This window comes from Pan troglodytes, chromosome 15 (genome assembly GCF_028858775.2).
Source record: "Pan troglodytes isolate AG18354 chromosome 15, NHGRI_mPanTro3-v2.0_pri, whole genome shotgun sequence".
Lineage (NCBI taxonomy): Eukaryota > Metazoa > Chordata > Mammalia > Primates > Hominidae > Pan > Pan troglodytes.
In genome coordinates this window covers 62,952,056-62,977,375 of record NC_072413.2, presented here as the reverse complement: position 1 = coordinate 62,977,375, position 25,320 = coordinate 62,952,056, and the positions used below count along the sequence as shown (strand labels likewise).

General features: G+C 43.7%; 1 protein-coding gene across 2 annotated transcripts in view; it reads right to left on the bottom strand.

Moving 5' to 3' along the window:
• Positions 1-12,621, bottom strand: part of FNTB (farnesyltransferase, CAAX box, beta) — a 75,300-nt gene extending 62,679 nt beyond the window's left edge. Inside the window, 1 exon segment of one of the 2 annotated variants that reach the window (NM_001302412.1) lies at positions 12,256-12,621. In NM_001302412.1, the coding sequence (NP_001289341.1) occupies positions 12,256-12,399 (144 nt within the window). In that variant the 5' untranslated portion in view covers positions 12,400-12,621. 2 annotated transcript variants of the gene reach the window in all.
• Between the last annotated feature and the right edge of the window lie 12,699 nt (positions 12,622-25,320).

The window sequence follows — 25,320 nt, the reverse complement described above, 5'->3', positions numbered from 1 at the left end:
AGTAGCTGGGATTACAGGCACCCACCACCATGCCTGGCTAATTTTTTGTATTTTTAGTAGAGATGGGTTTCACCATGTTGGCCAGGTTGGTCTCAAACTCCTGACCTCAAGTGATCCGTGAGCCTTGGCCTCCCAAAGTGCTGGGATTACAGGCATGAGCCACCATGCCTGGTCCACTAATTTACTTTCTATCTCTATAAATTTACCTGTTTGGAATTGTATATAAATGGAATCATAAAAGCTGTGGTCTTTTGTGGCTGGCTTCTTTCACAAACATAATGTTTTCAAAGCTCATCTATGCTGTAGCATGTACCAGTACTCCATTTCTTTTTATTTATATTATTTCACCAAATAATATTCCACTGTGTAGATCTATCACATTTCGTTTAGCAGTTTATCAGCTGGTGGACAATTTTGCTGTTTCCATTTTTTGGCTATTATGAATAATGCTGCTATGAGTCATAGAAACCATTCCTCTTACTCAAGAAACAGGTTCTCCAGAAACTAAGCTAAACTTGTTTGAAATGTAAATTCTCAGGTATTCTCAGTATAGACCTATAGATTCACTTAGCTGGCGGGGTCCACCCAGCTTCTTTTAACAAGTCCTCCAGTGGATTCTGATGCAATGCTAACATTTGTGAACACTGTCAGAATCAAAATGGAGTCACTTGTGTTTAAAAATCCTGACAAATAAAGCCAGGGACAGCTATGAAGAGAGGGTTCTCATGCATCAATGCCTGATTAACAAAAACTATCCCAAATGACTCTGCAAAAACCACAATCCTGCACAAAGGTCATCACAATCTTACACAAAAAATATCTCCACAAGGACATCTGTCCAGCAATTGCCTGTCCAATCGCAGACTGGTCACACTTGTTACTGATCCTTGTAGCCAATAATCATTATCTTAAAAGAATTATATAATCCTCATTATTCCTTGAAAAACCTTTGTCTTCCTTTACCTCCTTGAATATGCACATAGTTTACTGTGGCACAAAGATTCCCATTGCAATACACTATTCCCAAGTAAGTGTCATGTTCTTTTAGAGAGCCTCTCTCTGTTAATTTAGGTTGAAAGTTTGATAAAACAAGATTTTTAGTAGTGGCAATGGTCACTAAATTTCAGCTCAGAGGTTGATGCGCAAAGTTTTACCTCAAATAGTACTTTCTTCATTCATAATTAATTTAAAAAACAGTAACGTACTTTTCTTCTCAACTAGTAAAGGATAAACAAAGATAACAAACCTTTTAAATGTTTAACAAACAAAAATTCTCTAAATAACCTAACATTTTGAACGTGCAGGAGACCAGAATATGCCACCTCAAAACATGACTGTAGGAGACCAGAATATGTCTTCCCACGATAGGCTTCTTTGGCATAAGGATTACTTTGAGCTGATTATTTTGAGAAACAGCAGACAAAGGAAAAGCTCTGAAAACAGAGTAGAAGTTACCTCATTTGTAAGGGAAAATTACATCTATAAAAGGAAATCTCCATTTGCCTCTCTTTCTGTACCAGGGAGACAAGGATGACTCTAAGCCACTAGGAACTCTTACCAATGGAGAAGGCACCTGCCTAAATCTGCATAACAAACCTTATCCTTGTTTACTGTGCTTTTCCCGGTCACCTCCCCATTCCGGGCCTCCCCAACATCCTTCTTTGTTTCAGTTGAACACTGTAGTTAAACCTGAAGTCTATGCCACCTCTTTGAGATCTACTCATTTAGTAACCGCCCAACGGGTTCTTCCGGCTTGCTGCACAGACACAATCAATTCACTAAGACCATAGCGTTGCAATAAAGAAAGACTTTAACTGACATGTAGCTGGCCACACCACACTGGAGACAGAGTTATTACTCAAATCAATTTTCCCAAAGGTTTGGAGGTTTTTCAAGGATAGTTTGGTGGGCAGGGGGTTAGGGAATGGGAATGTTGACTGGTTGGGGATGAAATCATAGGGATGTGGAAGGAAGATGGTCCTCCGGCACTGAGTCAGCCTGTGGGTGGGGCCACAGGACCTGTCTGTGTGGAGTCAGCCAGTCAGAAATGCAAAAATCTGAAAAGACATCTCAAACAGCCAATCTTAGGTTCTGCAATTGGGATGTTATCTACAGGAGTAATTGAGAAAGCTCTAAATCTTGTGACCTCTGGAATAATCGCAGGTTATCCTTTACACCTACATCTTAGCAGAATTCAGGACCCTCTCACAATCCTAAAGGGAGATTGTCTTTCCAAAATTACGACCATCAGAGAAATCTGACAAGACTCCAACTGATCAAGCAAGACTCTGTTTCTTTTTTTACTGTGAAATGAAAAAAGGCAAAATGACAGTGTGACAATTTATGTGAATTTTTAAAAACACAAATCCAGTTGTTTATGAATGCATAAAAGGATTAAAAGTGAAGTGGAAGGATGCACACACAACTTATGATAAGGGCTGCTTCTGGGAAGGGTGGGAGGCACACTGAACTGGGGATAGGGTTAAAGGAGGCTTTGGCTATATTTCTAATTGCTTTTCCTTTAAACAAATAACCAGAAGCAAAAAAAAAAAAAAAAAAAAAAAGATGTTAGCAAATGTTAATTCTCGGTTATAGAAAAATGGCTCGTAATTACATTATTATACTTTTGTTAACCATAAATTTCTTAGAAAAATAAAGGAAAAGGATTTCAAAGTGCTTAGTTTTGTGATACCTCATCCCCTACACCTACTTAGATAGGCAGGCCACAACATACGCAGAAGCTGTGTTCTCAAAGTTCATTGGTTTTTAGACCTTATTTGTTTTCCCATCAACACAATGTTATACCTAACTGTTAGGTTCCAAGGCCAGCTCTCCCATTATTTAATGTATAACCTAACAATGTTAAGCCTAACAGTACCTCTCTCACCTTCTCTAATCATGAGGCAACTGATCACTCACGATATGGCAAAAAGGGAACCCAAGAGTTGAGTTTACCCCTGCTCCTGACAGGGCACAGGCTAGATGTTTCTTTTCTTTTCTTTCTTACTTTCTCTCCCCTCTCTGTCTTTCTTTCTTTCTTTCTTTCTTTCTTATAATAGAGATGGGCCTCACCATGTTGCACAGGCTGGTCTCAAATTCCTGGCTTCAAGCAGTCCTCCTGCCTCAGCCTCCCAAAGTGCTGGGATCACGGGCATGAGCCACGGTGCCCAGCCCAGGCTTGGTTGTTTCTTTTCTTTTTTCTTTTTCTTTTTTTTTTTTTGAGACAGAGTTTTGCTCTTGTCACGCAGGCTGGAGTGCAATAGCATGATCTCGGCTCACTGCAACCTCCACCTCCCAGGTTCAAGCGATTCTCCTGCCTCAGCCTCCTGAGTAGCTGGGACTACAGGTGCCTGCCACCAGGCCTGGCTAATTTTTGTATTTTTAGTAGAGATAGGGTTTGACCAAGTTGGCCAGGCTGGTCTCAACCTCAGGAGATTCGTGTGCCTCAGTCTCCCAAAGTGCAGAGATTACAGATATGAGCCATTGCACCCAGCCCCAGGCTAGGTGTTTCTGTGTACAGAATGTTTTCAAGTTTGCTGGTCAGGCTTTATACATACATACATACATAAATACGTACATATACATACATACACTAATATGCACACATGTATATATATAAAAAGATATATGTGTATAAAAAGATATACACATATATCTTTAAAATATATAATATAAACTAAGTATGTATCAACTTATAAACTATACACACATATATGATATAAACTAATATAGTAATGTGCCACATAAGGATGTTTTGGTCAAGAACGTACCTCATATTCCACGGCAGTCCCGTTAAGACTATGATGGAGCTGAAAAATCCCTACAGCCTAGTAACACAGCTTTCATGATGTTGTAGCACAAAGCGTTACTCACATGCCTGTGGTGATGCTGGTGTAAATAAACCTACTGCACTGCCAGTGTTATAAAAGTATAACACATACAATTATGTACAGTACATAACACTTGATAATGATAATAAACAACTACATTACTAATTCACATGTTTACTATACTATATATTATTATTTTAGAGTGTAACTCTACTTATTTAAAAAATTAACTATAAAACAGCCTGAGGCAGGTCTTTCAGGAGGAATTCCTGAAGAACGCACTGTTACCCTAGGAGATGACAGCTCCATGCCTATTACTGTCCCCGAAGGCCTTCCAGTGGGATGAAATGTGGAGATGGAAGGCAGTGACACTGATGATCCTGACCCTGTCTAGGTCCAGGCTAATGTGTGCGTTTGTGTCTTGGTTTTTAACAAAGAAGTTTAAAAGGTAAAAAGAAAGTTAAAAAATTTAAAAGTAGAAAACAGCTTACAGAATAAAAATATACAGAAAATATTTTTGTACAGCAGTACAATGTGCTTGTGTTTTAAACTGTTATTACAAAAGTGTCAAAAAGCTGTAAAAAATTTTTTTAAGTTTATGAAGTAAATAATTTACAGTAAGCTAGGTTTAATTTATTATTGAAAGAAAAAAGCGTATGAATAAATTTAGTGTAGCTTAAGCATACCATGTTTATTTTTATTTTATTTTTCATAATGTCTGCTCAGTAACAAGTGTACAGTGTTTATAAAGTCTACAGTAGTGTACACTCATATCCTAGGGCTTCACATTCACTCACCACTCATTCACTCACTCACCCAGAGCAACTTCCAGGCCCACAAGCTCCATTCATGCTAAGTTCCCTAGATAGGTCTATCATTTTTTATCTTTTATAACATATTTTTACTTTACCTTTTCTATATTTACATATGTTTAGATACAAAAATATTTACCATTTGTTCCAATTGCCTGCAGTATTTAGTACAGTAACATACTGTGTAGGTTTGTAGCCTGTAGCCTAGGAGCAACAAGCTATACCATATAGCCTAGGTGTGCAGTAGGCTATGCCAACTACATTTGTGTTAAGTACACTCTATGATGTTCACATGACAAGGAAATTTCCTACTGACAATGTATTTCTACTGTTAAGTGATACATAACTATATGTATATTAGTTTGTATTGTTCAATAATGGAGAGATTGCGTTAGACTCTAGGGGCCAGGGATCAAGTAACTGTACTAGGGTCCCCAACACTTAGGTGCCATGGCAATAAATAAATGAAGAGCTAACCAAATGCCTGCATTCTGGACAGCTCTGTTTAAAAGGTATTTCATGGAGTTTTTCATTTAATCAATAGAAATCCAATCACTAGGCCAGGCGTGGTAGCTCACACCTGTAATCCCAGCACTTTGGGAGGTGGAAGCGGGTGGATCATTTGAGGTCAGGAGTTTGAGACCAGCCTGGTCAACATGGTAAAACCCCACCTCTACTAAAATACAAAAATTAGCCGGGTGTGGTAGCACATGCCTGTAATCCCAGGTACTTGGGAGCCTGAGGCAGGAGAATTGCTTGAACCCAGGAGGCGGAGGTTACGGTGAGTGGAGATCGCGCCACTGCACTCCAGCCTGGGCGACAAGAGCGAAACTCTCTCAAAAAAAAATAAAAATAAAAAAAGAAAAAAGAAATCCAATCAATAAAAGCAGAGAATAGTTTCCATTCAGTAAGCGGTAAACAACAACTAATGCATTTGGCACTTTCTCTTTCACAGCTTCTATCTAAAGCCAATCTCATGAGGCACCAACTTTCATACCAGGCACTATCACTTCTCTGCTTCCTATATCTCCCTCCTCTCCCAGAGACAGAATGTTTCAGAAAGTAGATTTGCTGCCTAAGATTCATGTCATTGAAGCTGCAGTAGAAGAGTCATTTAATATATGAAATATAAGGCAAGACTTTTCAAAAAAAATTCTCTCTCAGAAAATACAAGTCGCTTTATATTCAAATACTTACAAAGTACCTCTTGCTGTAGGAAGTTTTGCAATTTCCTTATTTTGAATACAAAGTACCAGCTGGGGATGACACAATACCCTAAAACAACCTCAGTTAAGGCTGCTTTGGCTAATGGTAATCAGTGAAACAAGATAAATTAAACACAAATTTAGTAATTATCCCTGGAGATATAAACTCACACTTCCATGTGTAAACTGCCATTGTAAGGCCAGCTTTTTATTTTGTTTATTCATTTTTTACTTTTTTTAGAGATGGAGTCTCACCCTGTTGCCCAGGCTGTCTCGAATTTGTGGGCTCAAGCTATCCACCCACTTGGCCTTCCAAAGTGCCAGGATTACAGGCATCAGTCACCATGCCTGGCCAGTAGACCAACGTTTTAAAGATCATTTTAGCTGGGCGCGGTGGCTCATGCCTGTACTTTGGGAGTCCAAGGTGGGCGGATAGCTCGAGTTCGGGACCAGCCTGGGCAACACAGGGAAACCCTGTCTCTACAAAAACATACAAAAAGTAGCCGAACGTGGTAGCGCACGCCAGTAGTTCCAGCTAGTCAAGAGGCTGAGGTGGAAGGATCACTTGAGCCTGGAAAGTTGCTACAGTGAGCCATGATCATGCCACTGCACTCCAGCCTGGGAAACAGAGTGAGACCCTGTCTTTAAAAAAAAAAATAGAAATCATTTGAAAAAGTAATAAAGTGGTTAAGTTGCAGTGACCACAAATATATACCAACTGGAAACACTGCAAAAAAAAAAATTCTAGGCTCACATCTGTAATCCCAACACTTTGGTAGGCCAAGGCAGGCCTGTGAGGTCAAGGCTGCAGTGAGTGGTGATTGCATCACCGCACTCCAGCCTGGGCGACAAAGTAAGACCCTTTCTTAAAAAAAAAGTCTAATGTTATGCAAGTGGATACTTGTAACTTGGAATAAACTGTTCAGTGGTAACACCTTATTCATATTCAAAAACGATGTATCTCAAGAACTGAACATGTGGTCCAGAAATCCACATTGGCTGACTCAAAAAGTGGCTCCAGTGATGATAAAAATAGTGAAGTCAAAGATGCATGTGAAGAGTCTGAAAAGAAACATTTTATAAATAAGAAGAGGAGGAAAACCAGCATTTCTAAATTAGTGTTACTTTATAAAGTAGGTGATTTTAAGTAGGTATATGGACCCAAATTTAAATGTAAATTTTGTAAGCAGGTATTTTTCACTTATATACCTAAAAGTACATGTATTTTCAACTTGACCAAAAACAACCTTTTGGACTTTTTAATGGGGAAATTTTGATATGCAGGATTACTTTACACTTGGGCAATATGGTATATGCTGAATTTCAATAAAATAAAATGGATTCAGAAAGCTAGCCTACTGACCACCTAACCAAGCAGAGCTCCGGTCCCTTCTATCAGAGGCATAAAAAGTTGGGAAGTTTTATCATATTTAGTGATTTGTTCCACCTCCATTTACTAATATTTTGGATCCTATAAGCTGAAATAAGTCAACAGCAGGTCAGGATTCTGTTCCGCTGGTCCCTCCTTAGGATATGTGGTGGCCCACTGCCCGAACCTGAAGCCAGCACATCACCTGCCTCTTAATACCCTGATGCGGGCCCACCCGCCCAGCTCACCTCATTTCCTACCACATCCAACCTGCACCCTCCGTTCCTGGTAAGCCATGTTAACGCCCCCAGTCAAGCCTGAGTCTTCCCTCAAAACAGCTCTCCCTCCTAGAATGGCTGCCCCAAACTCTATTTTTTACAGCCCACCCAGTTCCACGTTCTCCATGAAGTCATCCTGACCACCTCAGCCCACACAGATGGCTTTTCAACTCCCCAAAATCCTCGTGCAAAGCAGTCATAATTTAGCACTCTGTGACTGCCTATAGCATATTCTTCTTATTTTTTTCTTTTTTGAGATGGAGTCTTGCTCTGTCACCCAGGCTTGAGTGCAATGGTGCAATCTTGGCTCACTGCAACCTCCGCCTCCCAGGTTAAAGAGATTCACCTGCCTCAGTGTCCTGAGTAGCTGGTATTACAGGTGCACACCACCACGCCTAGCTAATTTTTGTATTTTTTTAGTAGAGATGAGGTTTCACCATGTTGGCTAGGCTGGTCTCAAACTCCTGACCTCCAGTGATACGCCAGCCTCAGCCTCCCAAAGTGCTGGGATTACAGGAGTGAGCCACCGCGCTCGGCCTTACAGCATATTCTTTTTTATCTCTCTAAGATAAAAGAATTTTGAGGGTAGGGATCAAGACTAATAATTCTCTTATATTCCCCTCAGAGTTCAAGTCACTTCATTGACAATGAACCATGCCAATGGTTCAATGACACCATGCCATTTAAAGTGGAGGATGCGTTTGCCTCTGTTCAAAGACAAACTCAAAGAAAAACAGTAGTATCTTTTGTAAACACCTGTTTTTGGCAAGGCTGCTACCTCTGAGACTATCAGTATTAACCTACTGGCCTGAATCAGAGTGTCTGCAATGGGATGATTCCAGATGGCACAATAAGGAAGGCAGGCACTAACAATACAACCATGTCTTGTTCTCTAGTGTCATGAAAGGCCCTCCCTGCATCTGCATTAACAAAACAGCTTAGCAAGGTAGAGACCTTCATAAAAATATCCAGAGCTGACCATTTCTCATTACCTCCACTACCGTCACTGTGAGCTAAGCCACCGTCACCTCTCTCCCAGGATACTGCAATAGCCTCCTAACTGGTTTCCCTGTATCCACCCTCACTCCCCACCATATCTACTCTTGACAGTAACCTGAATGAGCCTGTTAAAATGCTAGTCGGACTGTGTCACTCCCCTGCTCAAAACTCTCTGATCATGGATCAGTCTAAGTCCTGGCAGGAAACAGATGGCACAAAGTGGGTGATTTGAGGAGAGTTTATAAAGGAACTATTTACAAAGATGTGGGCAGGTGTAGGGAAACCACAAGAGAAAATGCAGTATCTGGAGCTGGTAAATCAGGGGTACCTGAACTCCTCATAGACCTGAAGGTGTGAAGGATGGAGAGGGAGGGAGACAAAGAGCTCCGCAGAGAAGGCATATGACAGGAAATGTGACCTTAAGTCTAAGGAAACCCCACCCCACACAAGCCTGCAGGAGGGAAGAAATACAGTGGTCTCATTCTTCTCCTTCTCAGTCACCCCCAGCAATACTTCCCATGGCCCGCAGCCATAAAGCAAGGCAACCTGTCAGTGCAGGGCCCCCTCCTGGGGCACATCTACAGAGCAGGCTGGAAAAGGGCCAAGTGAATCTGGGGCAGTAAATGGCAGGTATACAGCCAAGTGGCTCTCCATCTCAGTCAGGGTATTTTAAAGTACTTCCAAAGGCCAGTGAGACCCTACATGATCTGACCCATCTCCTACTCTCTGGTTTGCTAAGCCCCCTGCTCACCTGGCATTCTGCTGCCTTGGTCCTTTGTGCTTGCTGCTTTCTCTGCCCAGAATACTCTTGCACCAGATCCATGATGGCTTCCTCCCTCATCTGAGACTTCAGGTCTCAGATCACATGTGTTGTCACCAGAGGGTTCCCCTTAACACCTTATATGAAGACCTCCCCTGCTCCCACCCCACCCATTCCTGACACACCCTATCCCCTCTATCCCAAGGTGTTACTCTCCACAGCGTTTCTAATTAACATTTTATATTGAGATGGCTATAGATATTAACTCTTTTAATTGACTGCCTCATTGGCCTAGAAACAGTTTCATAAAGGCATCAACTTGGCCTCTTTTGTTCAACAACTTATGCCGAGTGTCTAGAACAGTGCCTGGCACGTAGAAGGCGCTCAAGTATTTGCTGAATGAATAAGAATCAACGAATGGAACAGACGACTCACAGCTAAAGACTCCTTCCACTATTTATAGGTTTAACTCCTATTACCAAATTATTGCTTAACAAATAAACCGAGTCTTCTGATAATCAGATAGGAAGCAGGTAACAAGCATTTATTTTTTGTTTTTTTTTTTTTAATTTGAAAAGTTTTCATCTTAAATAGACACAGGGTCTTGCTATGTTGCCCAGGCCAGTACCAAAATCAGTATAGTCATTTTTTGTTTTAAGAGACAGGGTTTTACTCTGTTGCCCAGGCTAGAGTACTGTGGCTCGATCATGGCTCATCTGTGAACTTCTGAGCTCAAAAACAATTCACCCACCTCAGCTTCCCAAGTAGCTGGGACTACAGGTGCATGCCACCACGCTCAGCTACTTTTTTTTTTTTTTTTTTTTGGTAGAGACGGGGTCTTGCTATATTGCCCAAGTTGGTCTCCTGGGCTCAGGTGATCTTCCCGCCTCGAACTCCCAAAGTGCTGGGATTACAGGTGTCAGCCATCAATTTGTTTTTACTGGCAATGGCACAAAATTGAGCTATCAGTAAATGGAAGCTTTAGTTAAAACTGAAAGAGTAATAGTATATCCTCTGTAAACAACTCCTCCTAACAAGGTTGTTACTTTTGATGAATGTATCATTAACCTACCAATGTGGTAGGTCTCTAAACCTCAGTCTTCTCATCCATAAAAAGTGAAAGGATTGAATGATACCACATATGGAGAGCATTTAGCACTGTGCTGAGACTCAATAAATGGTCACTAACATGATTATTAAAACAGTGAGGCAGGCCACAAAAATGAGATACAACATTATCATCCTACTACCTGAAACTGTTCATCCTAGACTCTAATAATGTGTGCTGGAATAACAACATGAAAAAGAAATATAAGATTCTTTACTGTCTGCCATACCGTTGGGTCTAGATTTGAAAGATGCTCGCACCAGGAGCAGTGGCTCACGACTGTAATCCCAGCACTCTGGGAGGCCGAGGAGGGCAGATCACTGGAGGTCAGGAGTTCCAAACCAGCCTGGCCACATGGTGAAACCTGTCTCTACTAAAATACAAAAATTAGCCAGGCGTGGTGGTGGGCGCCTGTAGTCTCAGCTACTCTGGAGGCTGAGGCAGGAGAATGGCGTGAACCCGGGAGGCGGAGGGTGCAGTAAGCCACTGCATCCCAGCCTGGCAACAGGGCGAGACCCCATCTCAAAAAAAAAAAAAAAAAAAAAAAAGGCAATCCCATAGTCTAAGGTCAGATAATAAGTAAAACACTTGACCTGAATCAACTCAGCAATCAATCATTTAGGAATTCTGCAAAGATCCTGTAGGTTTTTCATCAATGGGAAATTTCTTTACAATCTTTTGCAGTCAGCCTTCCCTGGGACACACTGGTAGGCAAACCAACCTGGAGAATTAGCTAGATTCGAGAGGTGAGGATTTCCTTTGCTACCCTAAATTCCATGAAGTTTAAATCTCCAGTTAAAATATTTTCTCTGCTACTTTGTGAATAATCACGTATCAAGCCCTTGTTTCTGTTATAAATTTATAATTCTATTTAGTCATAACTGTACAGTAAAACAATTATTGTTACTAATTTTGCCAAAGTACAGGCTTCCAACTTAAAGTAGGAAATACAAAACAGGTCTCTCCAAGGTAAAGCCTGGAGACTGATCTCACTAAGAGATCTTATTTCAGTAAGCAGCAGAATGTTCATTTATTAGTGTTAAGAATTATCCTAACCACTTCTCCTAGGGACAGATGGATAAACAGTTCCACATAGCAACCTTGGGAACAATTCCAATTAGGGAATAAGAAGAAAAACAAAACTATGGTTTTGGGCATATGAATATATACTCATTCGCCAAACACTTTTCAAAATGATAGGTTCGATCCTACTTCTAGGCCTTAGGGAATGATTAGTAGTCCAAAATCCATTCTTTCTATTAGATCACTTTCCAAACTGTTTTCCTGCCTGTCCCCCAACCAGGCTCCTGGTCAGGAGCTGTTTTATTTCCTTGTACTTCTATCGTTTAATATTGTGTCCGACACGTAGCTGGTGCTCAAATGGCTGAATGACTACCAAAATGCCCACCCACGAGGCGGGCCCCCAAACCTGGCACTGTAGGTCAAAAATTAAACAGATCGTGAAACGGCATGACAGCAGCCTGGCCCTGCTCTCTGCCTCCAGAAGCTGAGGGCAGGTTGGGAAAAGTGCACTATGCACCCCAGAACCTCCCGAAGTACTGGCAGAACAGAGTGGGCTGTCCGACCCGCACGGGCTGCCTCTGTCCTCCAGGCATAGAACACGATTCTTCTCGTTCTTTAGGGCAGAGGGGACCCGGCTACTGCCCTCTCCTCCAAGCCCAACCTTGAAACGACCCTTCCCCAAGCTGGCCGCGCAAACGCTCCACGACGAAGCCCAAGCCTGGGCGCCCGGAGCTTCCCAGAGGAAAGGCGCCGCGGTGCGCTGTGGGAGTCGTAGTTCCCCGGTGAGTTCCGCACCCGGGCGGCCCTGCGAATGGGACTCGCGCTCCCAGAACACATCGCGCGGGCGCCTCGCCCAGTCCTGCCACCTCACCTGTTCTATGGACGTGACTGTTTCCACCGAGTCGTCCTGCAACCGCTCTCGCGCGTGCTCGGGCCTCAGACTGTACAGCGGCTCTGACCAGACGGGGGAGGAAGATGGAGGGCAATAGTAGGTGAAAGAACTCGGAGAAGCCATGATCAGGAGAGCAGCAGACAGTGTGTAGGACTCTGCTTCGTTAAGCAACAACGCGCATTGAAACTCGAGCGGGCTAAAGCGCTACGGCGAGCGGATAGAGGCAAAAAGATTTTGAACGCGAATGTCTCCTCCCGCCTACCCGTCTTTCGAGTGAGTTACTGAGATGCTGCCGCCCCCCATTGGGCAGAGGAGCTGCTGCAAGAGCGTAGAGTCCTGAAGCGCAAGGGTGTCTACATCCGAATTTCATTTCAGCGAGATGGCGTAGGACGCCTCGGTTTGTTACGCAAATTGTTAAAGAACTTTAACATTCTGCTAATTCTCACTTAATTGTAATGCAATCGTTTGCAATTTCAGGTGCCCAAGAACCCAATGAATGTTAAGTTTGAAAGCATTTCTGACAGCTCTACTGATTTGCCTCAGTCACGCAATTACTAATAGAATTATTGTGCACCTTGGGGTACTTGACAGCCTCCCAGGAGAAGGCAGCAGCTGCTCAAACGTGCAAGGACGCCGTCTCAGTATCACTCAGTGATGGAGGGAGGGGGGCATTATGATTTTCTCCTGTCTCTTGGAGGTTACACTGCAGTAGCAAGAACTGAAATGCAGTAGAAGGAACAAGGATAAGTGAAATAGACAGTCAGTCCGCAGATATTTATGGAACACCTGCTATGTGTCAGGCATTGTGCTAGGTTCTAGGAATACAAAAGTGAACAAAACGAAGTCCCTTCCCTTGGAAACCTTACATTCTAAGAAAATCGACAGAATTGAATGTATCCAACACAATAAATATATGAAGACTTGTGATAAATTATATGAAGGAAAATAACAGGGTCTATGAGAGAGACTAAAGGGGTAAGAAACTAATTGAATTGTATGGTCAGGCCAAGCCTCTCTAAATGACCTTTCATTTGAGATCCGAAGGATGACGAGGAGTCATCCAGAAGAACAGTATGGGAAAGAACTCCTGAAAAAGGAAGAAACAGCAACTTTTAGAAGACATGTGCTGGGCACGGTGGCTCACGCCTGTAACCCCAGCACTTTGGGAGGCTGAGGCAGGAGGATCACTTGAGGAGTTAGAACATCCTGGGCAACATAGCAAGACCTCATCTCTATTAAATATCAAAAAAATTAGCCGGGCGTGGTGGCGCATGCCTGTAGTCCCAGCTGCTCGACAGGCTAAGGTGGGAGGATCTCTTGAGCCCAAGAAGTCGAGGCTGCAGTGAGCTATGATTGTGCCACTGCACTCCAGCCTGGGTGGCAGAGCGAGACCCTGTTTCAAAAAAAAAAAAGCAAAACAAAAAAACAAACAAAAACCATAGGCTCAAGTGACCCTCCTGCCTCAACCTCCTGAGTATCTGGAACTACAGATGCTCACCACCACGCCCAGCTAGAATAAAAGAAATTCTTATTGATTCTTATGGAGTGGACTTACTCATCACACTTGCCTCCAGAACAACCAAGTTTAAAGTTGTGATTTTTAGGAAAACGCTGCTACCTTTGGACAAGCAATAGAAGAGAATTTATTTTAGGGCATGCATCAAAAGTACTACACCAAAAATTATAATACCAAGAGATTAAACTGGGGGAGTTATGTAGGAGATTATAGAAGGTATGATAATAACAGACATTCCGGGTACACTTGGAGACAAGCTTTACTTCCTGCTCAGAGCATTTCACTCTGTTCCCACTCCATTCCATGTCACATGTCTAGGATCCAGGGATTATAGACCAGAGTGACATTTGACAACCAGCCATTCCCCTGTTCTCAGTCTCTGGTAGAAAATAGAAGCACTCACAAAACTTTCAAAGATGAGGCTGGGCTGGCCTAAAGACCTCAGGTGGATAAATACTACCACCATGTCCATTTTAGTGGTACTGTTGCTGAACTAAGACCTAGAGGCACCAGAATATTACCAAATCTGGAAATAAGGGGACAGTATGGGTTAGGACCCATGGATAAGGCTGCACAATGTGAAATGGTCTCATTATACTGCCCCCTGTATTGGCATCTTACTGTCTTTCCCTTAGTTATATTTTGGGAAATAAATGGTCTGATAAGGTCAGGGTTATATCTAAGGATTCAGCCTTTGTCACAAAGAGTTTCTTTGCAGGAGAGCTGGAAACTTAACGCTTCAATCCTGAAGACTGTGCTATTGAAAGAATAGCTGGGACAGTTTTGTGACAAATTGTTGCATCTGTCACAGATGCACCTAAAGCAATTGCAAACTGTATTTTAGAAATAAAAATTCATCTCTGAAATTCAGTCTCCTCTGCAGTGGGATCCGAAAGATGTGAATAGGAACATGGGCAAGAGTCTCCGGCCCGATAGTGTGTTCTCATTCAATTAATGTTTATTGAGTACAGGGTAAGTGCCGGGCACTGAGCTAAGTGCTAAGGAGACAGCAGTGAACAAGCCAGACACAGTCTCTGCCATTATGGGTCTCATGACTTACCAGAAAAAACATTAAACAGTAATGACAGAATTGACTCTTTCATGACAGTTGGGAGAAATGGGATGAGGCAGAAAGAAGCATGGAGTGTTGTGAGCTTGCATGATGGGGGGACCCTAAGGTAGCCTGGAAGGTGTGGAAAGACTCCCATGAGGAAGTGAGTTATTAATCCAGGGGATGGGAACATCCCAGGCAGAGGAAACCCAGTGACAACACCAAATCAAGTGAAACCAGTAATGAAAAATATGTGGGGTTTGTACTCCATGTAAGCATCAAGAAGACCTGGATCAAATAGCCCACTAGTTGTCCCTCCTCTTGGTTTAATAAAACCACTCATTCAAGAAGCAGAATGAACATAAATATTAATGGTGCTATAGAGAATGATAGATAGAAAACTCTTAGTCATGATAATAGCAACTCCAGCTTGGACTGCAGATGGTTTATGTTTATTTTACTCACATGCCTGATACTCTTTTCTAAATTAAACTGATCGTGTTTCTTTAAAAATAATATTAAATGTGGACCGTGCTATTTTATACTTTTAAGAGCAAGAAAAAGAAAAAAGTAATGGTCTAAATGAACCACTAGAGGTCGCTTCTGACCCTGGAGTGCGTTTAGGGAGTAAGTTTTAAAACTGCTCTCACCGTTCTCCCTGTTTTCACTCATACAAGCCGTATGTCGGAATGAATTGTTTCCTTTAATATCTTGTGAAACTGTGTAGTAATACATATTGGAACATTTGGAAAATGGAAAGAACTCATCTATTATCCCGCTAGGTAATTAACTTCCTCCCCAAGTTTACTGCCCACCATCATCTGTGCCCTCCTACTCGGCGGTCCTGTCCGTCCTATTCCCCTAGATGGAATGACTGCCCCATCTCCTACCTAGGACCAGGTCATCTCCCTCCCATCACGCGCCACTCCCCAAAGACTGTCGCAATTCTCCCTTGCCTTTCCTAAAACACCAAATTTTTCCTCTACTTGATCATCCAGATCTCCCTCAAGCATGCCATTTTCTCATTCTTGGCAGCGTGGAGGGTGAGGGGCTTTTTTTTTTTTTTTTTTTTTTTTGAGACGGAGTCTCGCTCTGTCGCCCAGGCTGGAGTGCAGTGGCGCGATCTCGGCTCACTGCAACCTCCACCTCCCGGTTTCACGCCATCCTCCTGCCTCAGCCTCCCAAGTAGCTGGGACTACAGGGGCCCGCCACCACGGCCGGCTAATTTTTTTTTTTTTTTTTTTTTTAGTAGAGACGGTATTTCACCGTGTTAGCCAGGATGGTCTCGATCTCCTGACCTCGTGATCCGCCCGCCTCGGCCTCCCAAAGTCCTGGGATTACAGGCATGAGCCACCGCGCCTGGCTATGAGGGGTGGGCGGGGGGGTGCATCTCTAACCCTCTTGATTCCACTCCTTCTCCAGCTACCTCCCGATGACTCATTGGCAGAGACCCTTGAAAGATTTGCTGCTACTAACGTCTCCAGGTCCTCTCTTCCAACTCTCTCAAGCCCATTCTAATCAGGTTTTCCAATCGTTTCTTATCAACTCTCCATTAAATTCCATATCGCCAAATCCAAGGGCCAGGTCTCAGTCCTGATCTCAAGTCTTCCTTCTTGACTTCCCAGCAATATTTGCACAGTTGATCATTTCCCTTCTTGAAACACATTGTCCTTGTGGTGCCTCACATTGGTTTTCCTCCTTCTTGCCTTTCTAATATCTTGGATACCTTAGCTTGGGGTACCCCAGGATTCAGTCCTCAGACTTCTTATCTGTCTGCACTCACTTCCCTGTCAGCTCAGGCAGTCTCAATGTTTTAAATAACACTTGTAGGTTGAAAACTCCCTAATTTGTATCTCCAACCTGGATCTCTCCTGAACTCCAGAGTTCATGTCTAATGTCTATTTGCATTTCCACTTAGATCTCCAATAGGCATCTCAAACTTAACATATCCACAACAGAGCTGCTGGTCTTCCCTTCCAAACTTGTGCACTCAGTCTCCCCGATCTCTATTATGATAACTCCATCCTTCCAGTTACTCCAAATACCTTGGAATCATTCTTGCTGCCTCTCTTTTTCTCACTCCTTGTAAGTTCTGTTCTAAATATATCTAGCATCTGATCACTGCTTACCAATCCCACTGCCAGTGTCCTGGTCCAAGCCACCATCATCTGTTACTTGGATTCTTACACTAATCTCTTAACTGTTCTCCCTCTTTTCACTCTTGTCCCCCTGTACCCTAATACAAACTTGCTATAGACTGAATGTTTAGGTGCCCCCAGTATTCATATGTTGAAACCTAATCCCCAATATGAAGGTGTTTGAAGGTGGAGCCTTTGGTAGGTGTTTGGGTCATGAGGGCCGAGCTGCCATAAATGGGATTCATGTCCTTATAAAAGAGACCCCACAGAGCTCCCTCACTCCTTCTGCCATATAAGGACACATAGAGAAGGCATCACCTATGAGCCAGGAAGCAGGCCCTCACCAGACACCGAATCTGTAGGTGCCTTGATGTTGGACTTTATTTCTGTTGTTGACAAGGTACCCAGTGTATGGGATTCTGTTCTAGCAGCCTCAAAGATCCAAGACAAAATGAAAAAGCCAGACTGAACTTTTAAAAATGTAAGCAAAGCCACCCCTTCACTCAAAGCTCTCTTCTCATCTCAAAGTCAAGGTGGCCTAGAGGACCCCAATCACCTCTCTGGCCCCTTCCCTTGCACTCTCCAGCTTGCTCACTGCCTTGACACTGGCCTCCCTGCTGTTCTGTGTACACCTCTCCTGCTGCAGCCTCAGAGCACTGATGCTTGTGTTGCCTCTCCCTGCAGAGCTCCGCCCCAGACATAGACATGGATTGCCCTCCCTTCTTATAGTTTTTACTCAAATTCTTTTTTCTTTTTCTTTTTTTTATAATTTATTTTTTCTAAAAATTTTTTATAGTGATGAGGTCTTCCTGTGTTCCCCGGGCTGGTCTCGAACTGCTAGAATCAAGCAGTCCTCCCACATCAGCCTCCCAAAGTGCTGGGATTACAGGCATGAGCCACCATGCCTGGCCCAAATTCTTTAATCTAACCCCAATTTCCCTTTTCTTGAGATCTTTCCTTCCTCCCCATGTAAAATGGGAGTGCCACCCCCTTTGGTAATAGCTTAATCTCACTCCCCTGCTTTATTTTTCTCATCACTAGATCAGAGACTTTATATTTTGTGTATTGATTTGTTTACTATCTGTCTTTCTCCACCAAAATGTAAGCTTTATGGGGCAGGGATTTTTTTTTTTTTTTGGTCTGTTTTATTCATTGCTGTACTCCCTGACATAATAGACACTGAATAAGTTAAATGGTTCAAATGATTTCCAGTCATTGTAATGAACATTTGAGTGCTTGTTTGTGTAACATAATTGTAGATGATAATGACAATGAACATAATACTAGCCTTATCTTTCAAGAGCTCACTATCTAATAACTACAGAGACCATGTAAATAAAAATGCATATAAAATAAATGTATAAATATAAATAAATCTATTAAGTAGAAAAGATTAAAAATGAAAAATATATATAAATGATAAAAACATAAAATAAGACATAATACATATACACAGAATATATTCCCCAAGAATGTATTCTCTTACAGTGGGAATGTAGCTGAAGGAGTAATTCATTCTAATCTATTTAATGAAGATGGCCTTTTATGTATAATATTTGTGTTTAGTAACATTTGTAAGAGACTAGTCTGAAGTAATCATTTTTTAATAATTATATTGAAATTTAGAAATTGTGAAATGTATTTTTAAAATGTTCTGTATTACACAAAATGGAATATAAAATGTTTCCAATCATAAAAAACAAAAGAATAGCTTTCTAAATGCAGTACAATGATTTTATGGCACAAAGAACAGCTGTGAGCTTCTCAGAAATCAATAAATCATCAATACTACATGGCTGCATTATTTTATTGTGTTGTATGTTGATATGAAATAAATTACATTATATATTATTAATCATTACATATACTCTATTACTGAAAACCTGTGCAAAAGTGTTGACTCACAGTCCTGTTTTGGGTTTATCATGGTGAATATTTTACCAGCAGATACAAAATGGAAGCCAACTAAACAACATTGTTCACCTTGAAAACTCTAAGAAATGATTTTTTATTTGGCTGGGTGTGGTGGCACATGCCTGTAATCCCAGCACTTTGGGAGGCCGAGGCGGGTGGATCACGAGGTCAAGAGATCGAGACTATCCTGGCTAACATGGTGAAACCCTGTCCCTACTAAAAATACAAAAATTAGCTGGGCATGTTGGTGTGCTCCTGTAGTCCCAGCTACTCCGGAGGCTGAGGCAGGAGAATCACTTGCACCTGGGAGGTGGAGGTTGCAGTGAGCCGAAATCACACCACTGCACTCCAGCCTGGTGACAGAGCAAGAGTCTGTCTTAAAAAAAAAAAAAAAAAAAAAAAAAGTTTTTTTTAAACTGTTGAGAGGCAATGCCAGAGGTGTACACTGTAGGGCATACCAGTGACTCTCAAGCCTGGCTGTGCACTGGGATCATTGGTGGAGCCTTCGAAAATCCAGATTCTCCCAGGCATCAGCCCAACCAACTAAATCAGAATCTGTGGGGCTGGGGCCCAGGCACATGCATTTTGTCAAAGCTCCACAAGTGATGCTGACTCACAGCTAGGGTTGGAGCCACTTTGAAGCTTCTTTGTATGTGGTAGAAACATGAGCTGTCCACCAGAGACTGGCTCCCCTTCCACAGGGAGAGTTGCAGCTGGGAAGTGGCTGCTCAGCAGTCTCCTTTGCATTTAGGCAGAGGCTTGTGAGTGGGTGCTGGCCAATAAAAAGTGGAAGATGTGATATCCACCACACCTAGACCTGACCCTTTAAAACCTTTCATGTGATCCTCTATTTGCTCGCTTCCCCTCTCCGCCAGCTGAAAGTCAATGCCTGGGGTAGCCCTCCATAATCAAAAGAACGTCATGCCACATGTTCTAGAAGTTAAAAACCTCAATTAACAAAGAGGTCTCTTTCAGTGTTTCACTCCACTGGACAAACGGTATCCCTTTGTAGATTCAAAATAATTTTCTGGACAGATTTAGTGACATCTTTCCAATGTATATTATTACTACTCCTTTCAAACAATCTTTTTCAAGTCTGCTAATTTAGAACTACAGGGTCAACTCTCCCCTGTCCTGTTGACAGAGCCCTTCTTCCCCTGCTGTCTACAAGGCAGTCTTAGAGGGGTCTTAAGTGTATAGTTAGGTAAAAAAGGAGACCCTATAAGTCCTGATATGTGAGAGACCTGGGGTATGGCGTCTCCTTGTCTTTGGTTGGCAGGCACTCTCTCTGATCCTTCCTGCAAGGCAGATCTTATAAAGAACAACGTCGGCCGGGCGCGGTGGCTCACGCCTGTAATCCCAGCACTTTGGGAGGCTGAGGCGGGCGGATCACAAGGTCAGGAGATCGAGACCATCCTGGCTAACAGGGTGAAACCCCGTCTCTACTAAAAATACAAAAAAATTAGCCGGGCATGGTGGCGGACGCCTGTAGTTCCAGCTACTCAGGAGGCTGAGGCAGGAGAATGGTGTGAACCCGAGAGGCGGAACTTGCAGTGAGCTGAGATCGCACCACTGCACTCCAGCCTGGGTGACAGAGTGAGACTCCGTCTCAAAAAAAAAAAAAAAGAGAGAGAGAGATTAGGACATTGATAGGCACAGGTGGAACACCATGTGAACATGAAGACAGCCATCTACAGCCAAGGAGATCCCTCATGAGAAACCAACCCTGCTGACACCTTCATCTCATACTTCTGACTGCCACAATTGTGGGAAATAAATTCCTGGTGTTTTTGTGTGTGTTTTTGTTTGTTTGTTTGTTTGTTTTAAGATGGAGTCTTGCTCTGTTGCCCAGGCTGGAGTGCAATGGCGTGATCTTGGCTCACTGCAACCTCCGCCTCCTGGGCTCAAGTGATTCTCCTGTCTCATCCTTCCAAGTAGCTGGGATTACAGGCATGGGCCACCATGCCTGGCTAATTTTTGTATTTTTAGTAGAGACGGGGTTTCACCATGTTGGCCAGGCTGGTCTCGAACTCTTGACCTCATGACCTGCCCGCCTTGGCCTCCCTAAGTGCTGGGATTACAGGCGTGAGCCACCACGCCCAGCCAAATTCCTGTTGTTTAAGCCACCCAGTCTCTGGTACTTTGTTATGGCATCCCTAGAAAACTGATGCAGTCATGAAGGTGGTGGCCAGGACACTAAGGACAACCTGAAATGGTACTGTGGGTCATTTTGTGTCAACATCAATTACCATCAGAATTGTTTCCTGTGGTTCCCAGCCCCCAAATGCACGTGTCTCTGATAATTTGCCTCCTCCCCTCTTTCCTTGTCATTTGAGTATCTTTCCTCCAGTCTCTATTTAGTCAGGGGAAAACAAAGAAAAAGCATGTGAATGGAGGACAGTACTGAGACTGTGGTAGAGGGGATGTGTCCTGTTTCTTTCAATCACGAGGTAAGGAGGAAATCCTTCTGCACCGCGGGCACATCACTAACAGTCCCCCAGAGTAGGAAACACAGGGTAAGTCTAGAAGAGGCGGGTGTTTCACTAACGGGGAGCCCCATGGTCCAGCCGCGTTGAGTCTTGGTGATGGACTGCCTATCGGTGCAACTCTCCAGCTGTTCAGCTGTTGCTATGGCAGGTCCCACAGTGGTGCCTTTGGGTGCATGCTCAGTGTGGCTGGGGTGGGGATGGGGGTGGATGGGGGCAGGCACTTGTCTCCCTGGTTGAAGAATCAGTATCACATAATTGAGAGACTGATTCTAGGAGGATTCTAGTGGAAAAGACGTTCAGCAACCATTCCTCAGATGTCTCCCAGTTCTACTGAAATGTGCCCCAGTCCAAGTTGACCACAAATGAGGAGGATGCCAAAATGTTCCACTGAGTGACTGAGGTAAGGGGACGGAATTTAGGTATTTCATTTACAAAGACCAGGTTAAAGTGAACTTTGTTGTCTCCACTAGTCTATATGGTTTTTTTTGTTTGTTTGTTTGTTTTTTGAGACAGAATCTCATTCTGTCACCCAGGCTGGAGTGCAGTGGCGCAATCTCAGCTCACTACAACCTCTGCTTCCTGGGTTCAAGCGATTTTCCTTCCTCAGCCTCCGGAGTAGCTGGGATTACAGGCGTGCGCCACCATGCTGGCGAATTTTTGTATCTTTAGTAGAGATGGGGTTTTGCCATGTTGGCCAGGCTGTTCTTGGACTCCTGACCTCAGGTAAGCCACCCACCTTGGCTTCCCAAAGTGCTGGCATGAGCTACCGCGCCTGGCCATCTATATGATTCTTTTGCTAACATTGTCCCAAAATCTTAGGTCCTCCATCTCACAAAACACACACACAGACATATAGACACACACACACATAGACACACAGAGAGATCTGTATGATGGCTCTGAAAGTGACTGAACACAGATGAGGATGAGGATGAATATTTGAAGCTTGGGTTTTGGTTTCTAACTATTCCCCATCTCCTTTTTTTTTTTTTGAGACAGTCTTGCTTGCTCTGTTGCCCAGGCTGGAGTGCAGTGGTGTGATCTCGGCTCACTGCAATCTCCACCTCCCAGGTTCAAGTGAGTCTCCTGCCTCAGCCTCCTGAGTAGCTGGGATTACAGGCACGTGCCACCACGCCCAGCTAATTTTTGTATTTTTAGTACAGACAGGGTTCCATGTTGGTCAGGCTGGTCTCGAACTCCTGACCTTGTGATCTGCCCACCTTGGCCTTTCAAAGTGCTGGGATTATAGGCGTGAGCCACCGCGCCCGGCCTTTTCTTTTCTTTTTTTTTTTTTTGAGACAGAGTCTTGCTCCGTCGCCCAGGCTGGAGTGCAGTGGCACGATCTCGGCTCACTGCAACCTCCACTTCCTGGGTTCAAGCGATTCTCCTGGCTCAGCCTCCCGAGTAGCTGGGATAACAGGCGCCCACCACTAGGCCTGGCTAATTTTTGTATTTCCAGTAGAGATGGGGTTTCACCATGTTGGCCAGGCTGGTCTCAAACTCCTGACCTCAGGTGATCCATCTACCTCGGCCTCCCAAAGTGCTGGGATTACAGGCATGAACCACCTCGCCTGGTCTTTTTTTTTTCTAAAGCAATGTAAGCTACTGAATTTGAGGTCAGTCCAGTGTGACTACATACACTCCTTTTTTTTTTTTTTTTTTTTTTGAGACAGAGTTTCACTCTTGTCGCCCAGGTTGGAGTGCAATGGCAGGATCTTGGCTCACTGCAACCTTTGCTTCCCGGGTTCAAGCGATTCTCCTACCTCAGCCTCCGGAGTAGCTGGGATTACAGGCGTGCGCCACCATGCCCAGCTAATTTTTGCATTATTAGTGGAGATGGGGTTTTACCCTGTTGGCCAGGCTGGTCTCGAACTCCTGACCTCAGGTGATCTGACCACCTCGGCCTCCCAAAGTGCTGGGATTACAGGGGTTAGCCACCGCGCCCAGCCATTTTTTTTTTTTTCCTAAAGCAATGTAAGCTACTGAATTTGAGGTCAGTCCAGTATGACTACATATGCTCAATTTTTTATGAGTATGAACATTTATTTCTCTGGATTCCTTCAGCAAACCTCATTCCCTTTCCTGTCTTGCCTAGGGAAAGCCATTTCTTTCAAAATGAATGAGGAATCCACGTCAGCTTGCATTTTCTTTCCTGTTTCCTCAGACAGAAGCAAGCAGAGAGCCACTAAAGGTCCCAGTGAGGAGGCCTGCAGAGAGCTATTTACCATTACAGTGCCGATCAATGGGAAGGCAGCTGCAGTGCCCAAAGGGGGTCAGGCTGGGTTGGATCTGCGCTCGGTACTCTGGTGGTCGTGGGAGGAAAATCACAGCAGGTTGGGCCTCGGTTCCTAGAAAACATCCCTGGCCATATTCATCTGTGGGATATTCTTACCACCCGGGATGCACAGGGAAAACATTACAGGTGTTTTCTGCACCTCTGCTTTATTGAGTGCTGGGTCAAGTGTTGTGCTGTCCTTTCTTTTTTTTTCTTTTTTCTGACGGAGTCTCGCTCTGTCACCCATGCTGGAGTGCAGTGGCGTGATCTCGGCTTACTGCAAGCTCCGCCTCTCGGGTTCACGCCATTCTCCTGCCTCAGCCTCCCGAGTAGCTGGGACTACAGGCGCCCGCCACCACGCCGGGCTAATTTTTTGTATTTTTAGTAGAGACGGGGTTTCACCATGTTAGCCAGGATGGTCTCCTGACCTCGTGATCCGCCCGCCTCGGCCTCCCAAAGTGCTGGGATTACAGGCGTGAGTACCGCGACGGCCTGTCCTTTCCATGCATTATCTTATTTCATCTTTCCAGCAATCCTGTAAGGTAGTCACTCTAAATATCCTATTTTGAGATGAGGAAACTGAGTCACAGGGGGGTTCAGTAACGTGCTCAAGATTGCACAGCTGGTGAGTGGTGACACTGGGACTGGAACCCAAGTGTGCCTTACTCCAGAGCCCTTGGCATGCACCTGAAACCCCATGTAAGCCCAATGTAGAGACGTGCACCTCCAAATAATGGAATCCACTACATCAGTTCCTTTAGCTTTCTGTGTAATCAGAGTAGCTAGCAGGCTCGGGATTTCCTCCCCCACCCCCGGCTTTTTTTTTTTTTTTTTTTTTTTTTTGAGACAGAGTTTTGCTCTTGTTGCCCAGGCTGGAGTGCAATGGCGCAATCTCGGCTCACCGCAACCTTCGCCTCTCAGGTTCAAGCAATTCTCCTGCCTCAGCCTCCCAAGTAGCTGGGATTACAGGCACCGGCCACCACGCCCAGCTAATTTTTTATATTTTTAGTAGAGATGGGGTTTCACCATGTTGGCCAGGCTGGTCTTGAACTTTTCCCCTCTTATTATAATTCAGACACTTAACCTGAAATATACCTTTTCAAATGAAGTAAATGGGCTTACCACTTTCCTTGACCTACTATTGAAAAATACATTCTCCATCCAATATTCAGCCTGAAAACAGGTATGTACATATATACTTTTCATTGCTTTTTTTTTTTTTTTTTTTTTTTTTTTTTTTGAGACAAGGTCTCCCTCTGTTGCGCAGGCTGGAGTGCAGTGTCATGATCTCGGCTCACTGCAGCCTTCCCCTAATGGGTTCAAGCAATCCTCCCACCTCAGCCTCTCAAGCCTGGGATTACAGGCGAGCCACCGTGCCCAGCTAATTTTTTTTTATTTTTAGTAGAGACTGGGTTTCACTACATTGGCCAGGCTGGTCTCCAGCTCCTGACCTCAAAGTGATCTGCCCGCCTCAGCCTCCCAAAGTACTGGGATTACAGGCATGAGCCAACGCGCCTAGCCTTTCATTGCTTTTTAAAGACCTAATAGGCTAGACTTTGCTCTCCCTCAATACTCGTTGGTAGGGATAGGCAATTTTCTCAACTCCAGAGAGCATTCATTTGCCTCTCTCCGGTGCTAACACATTCAGTGGTAGGAAACTG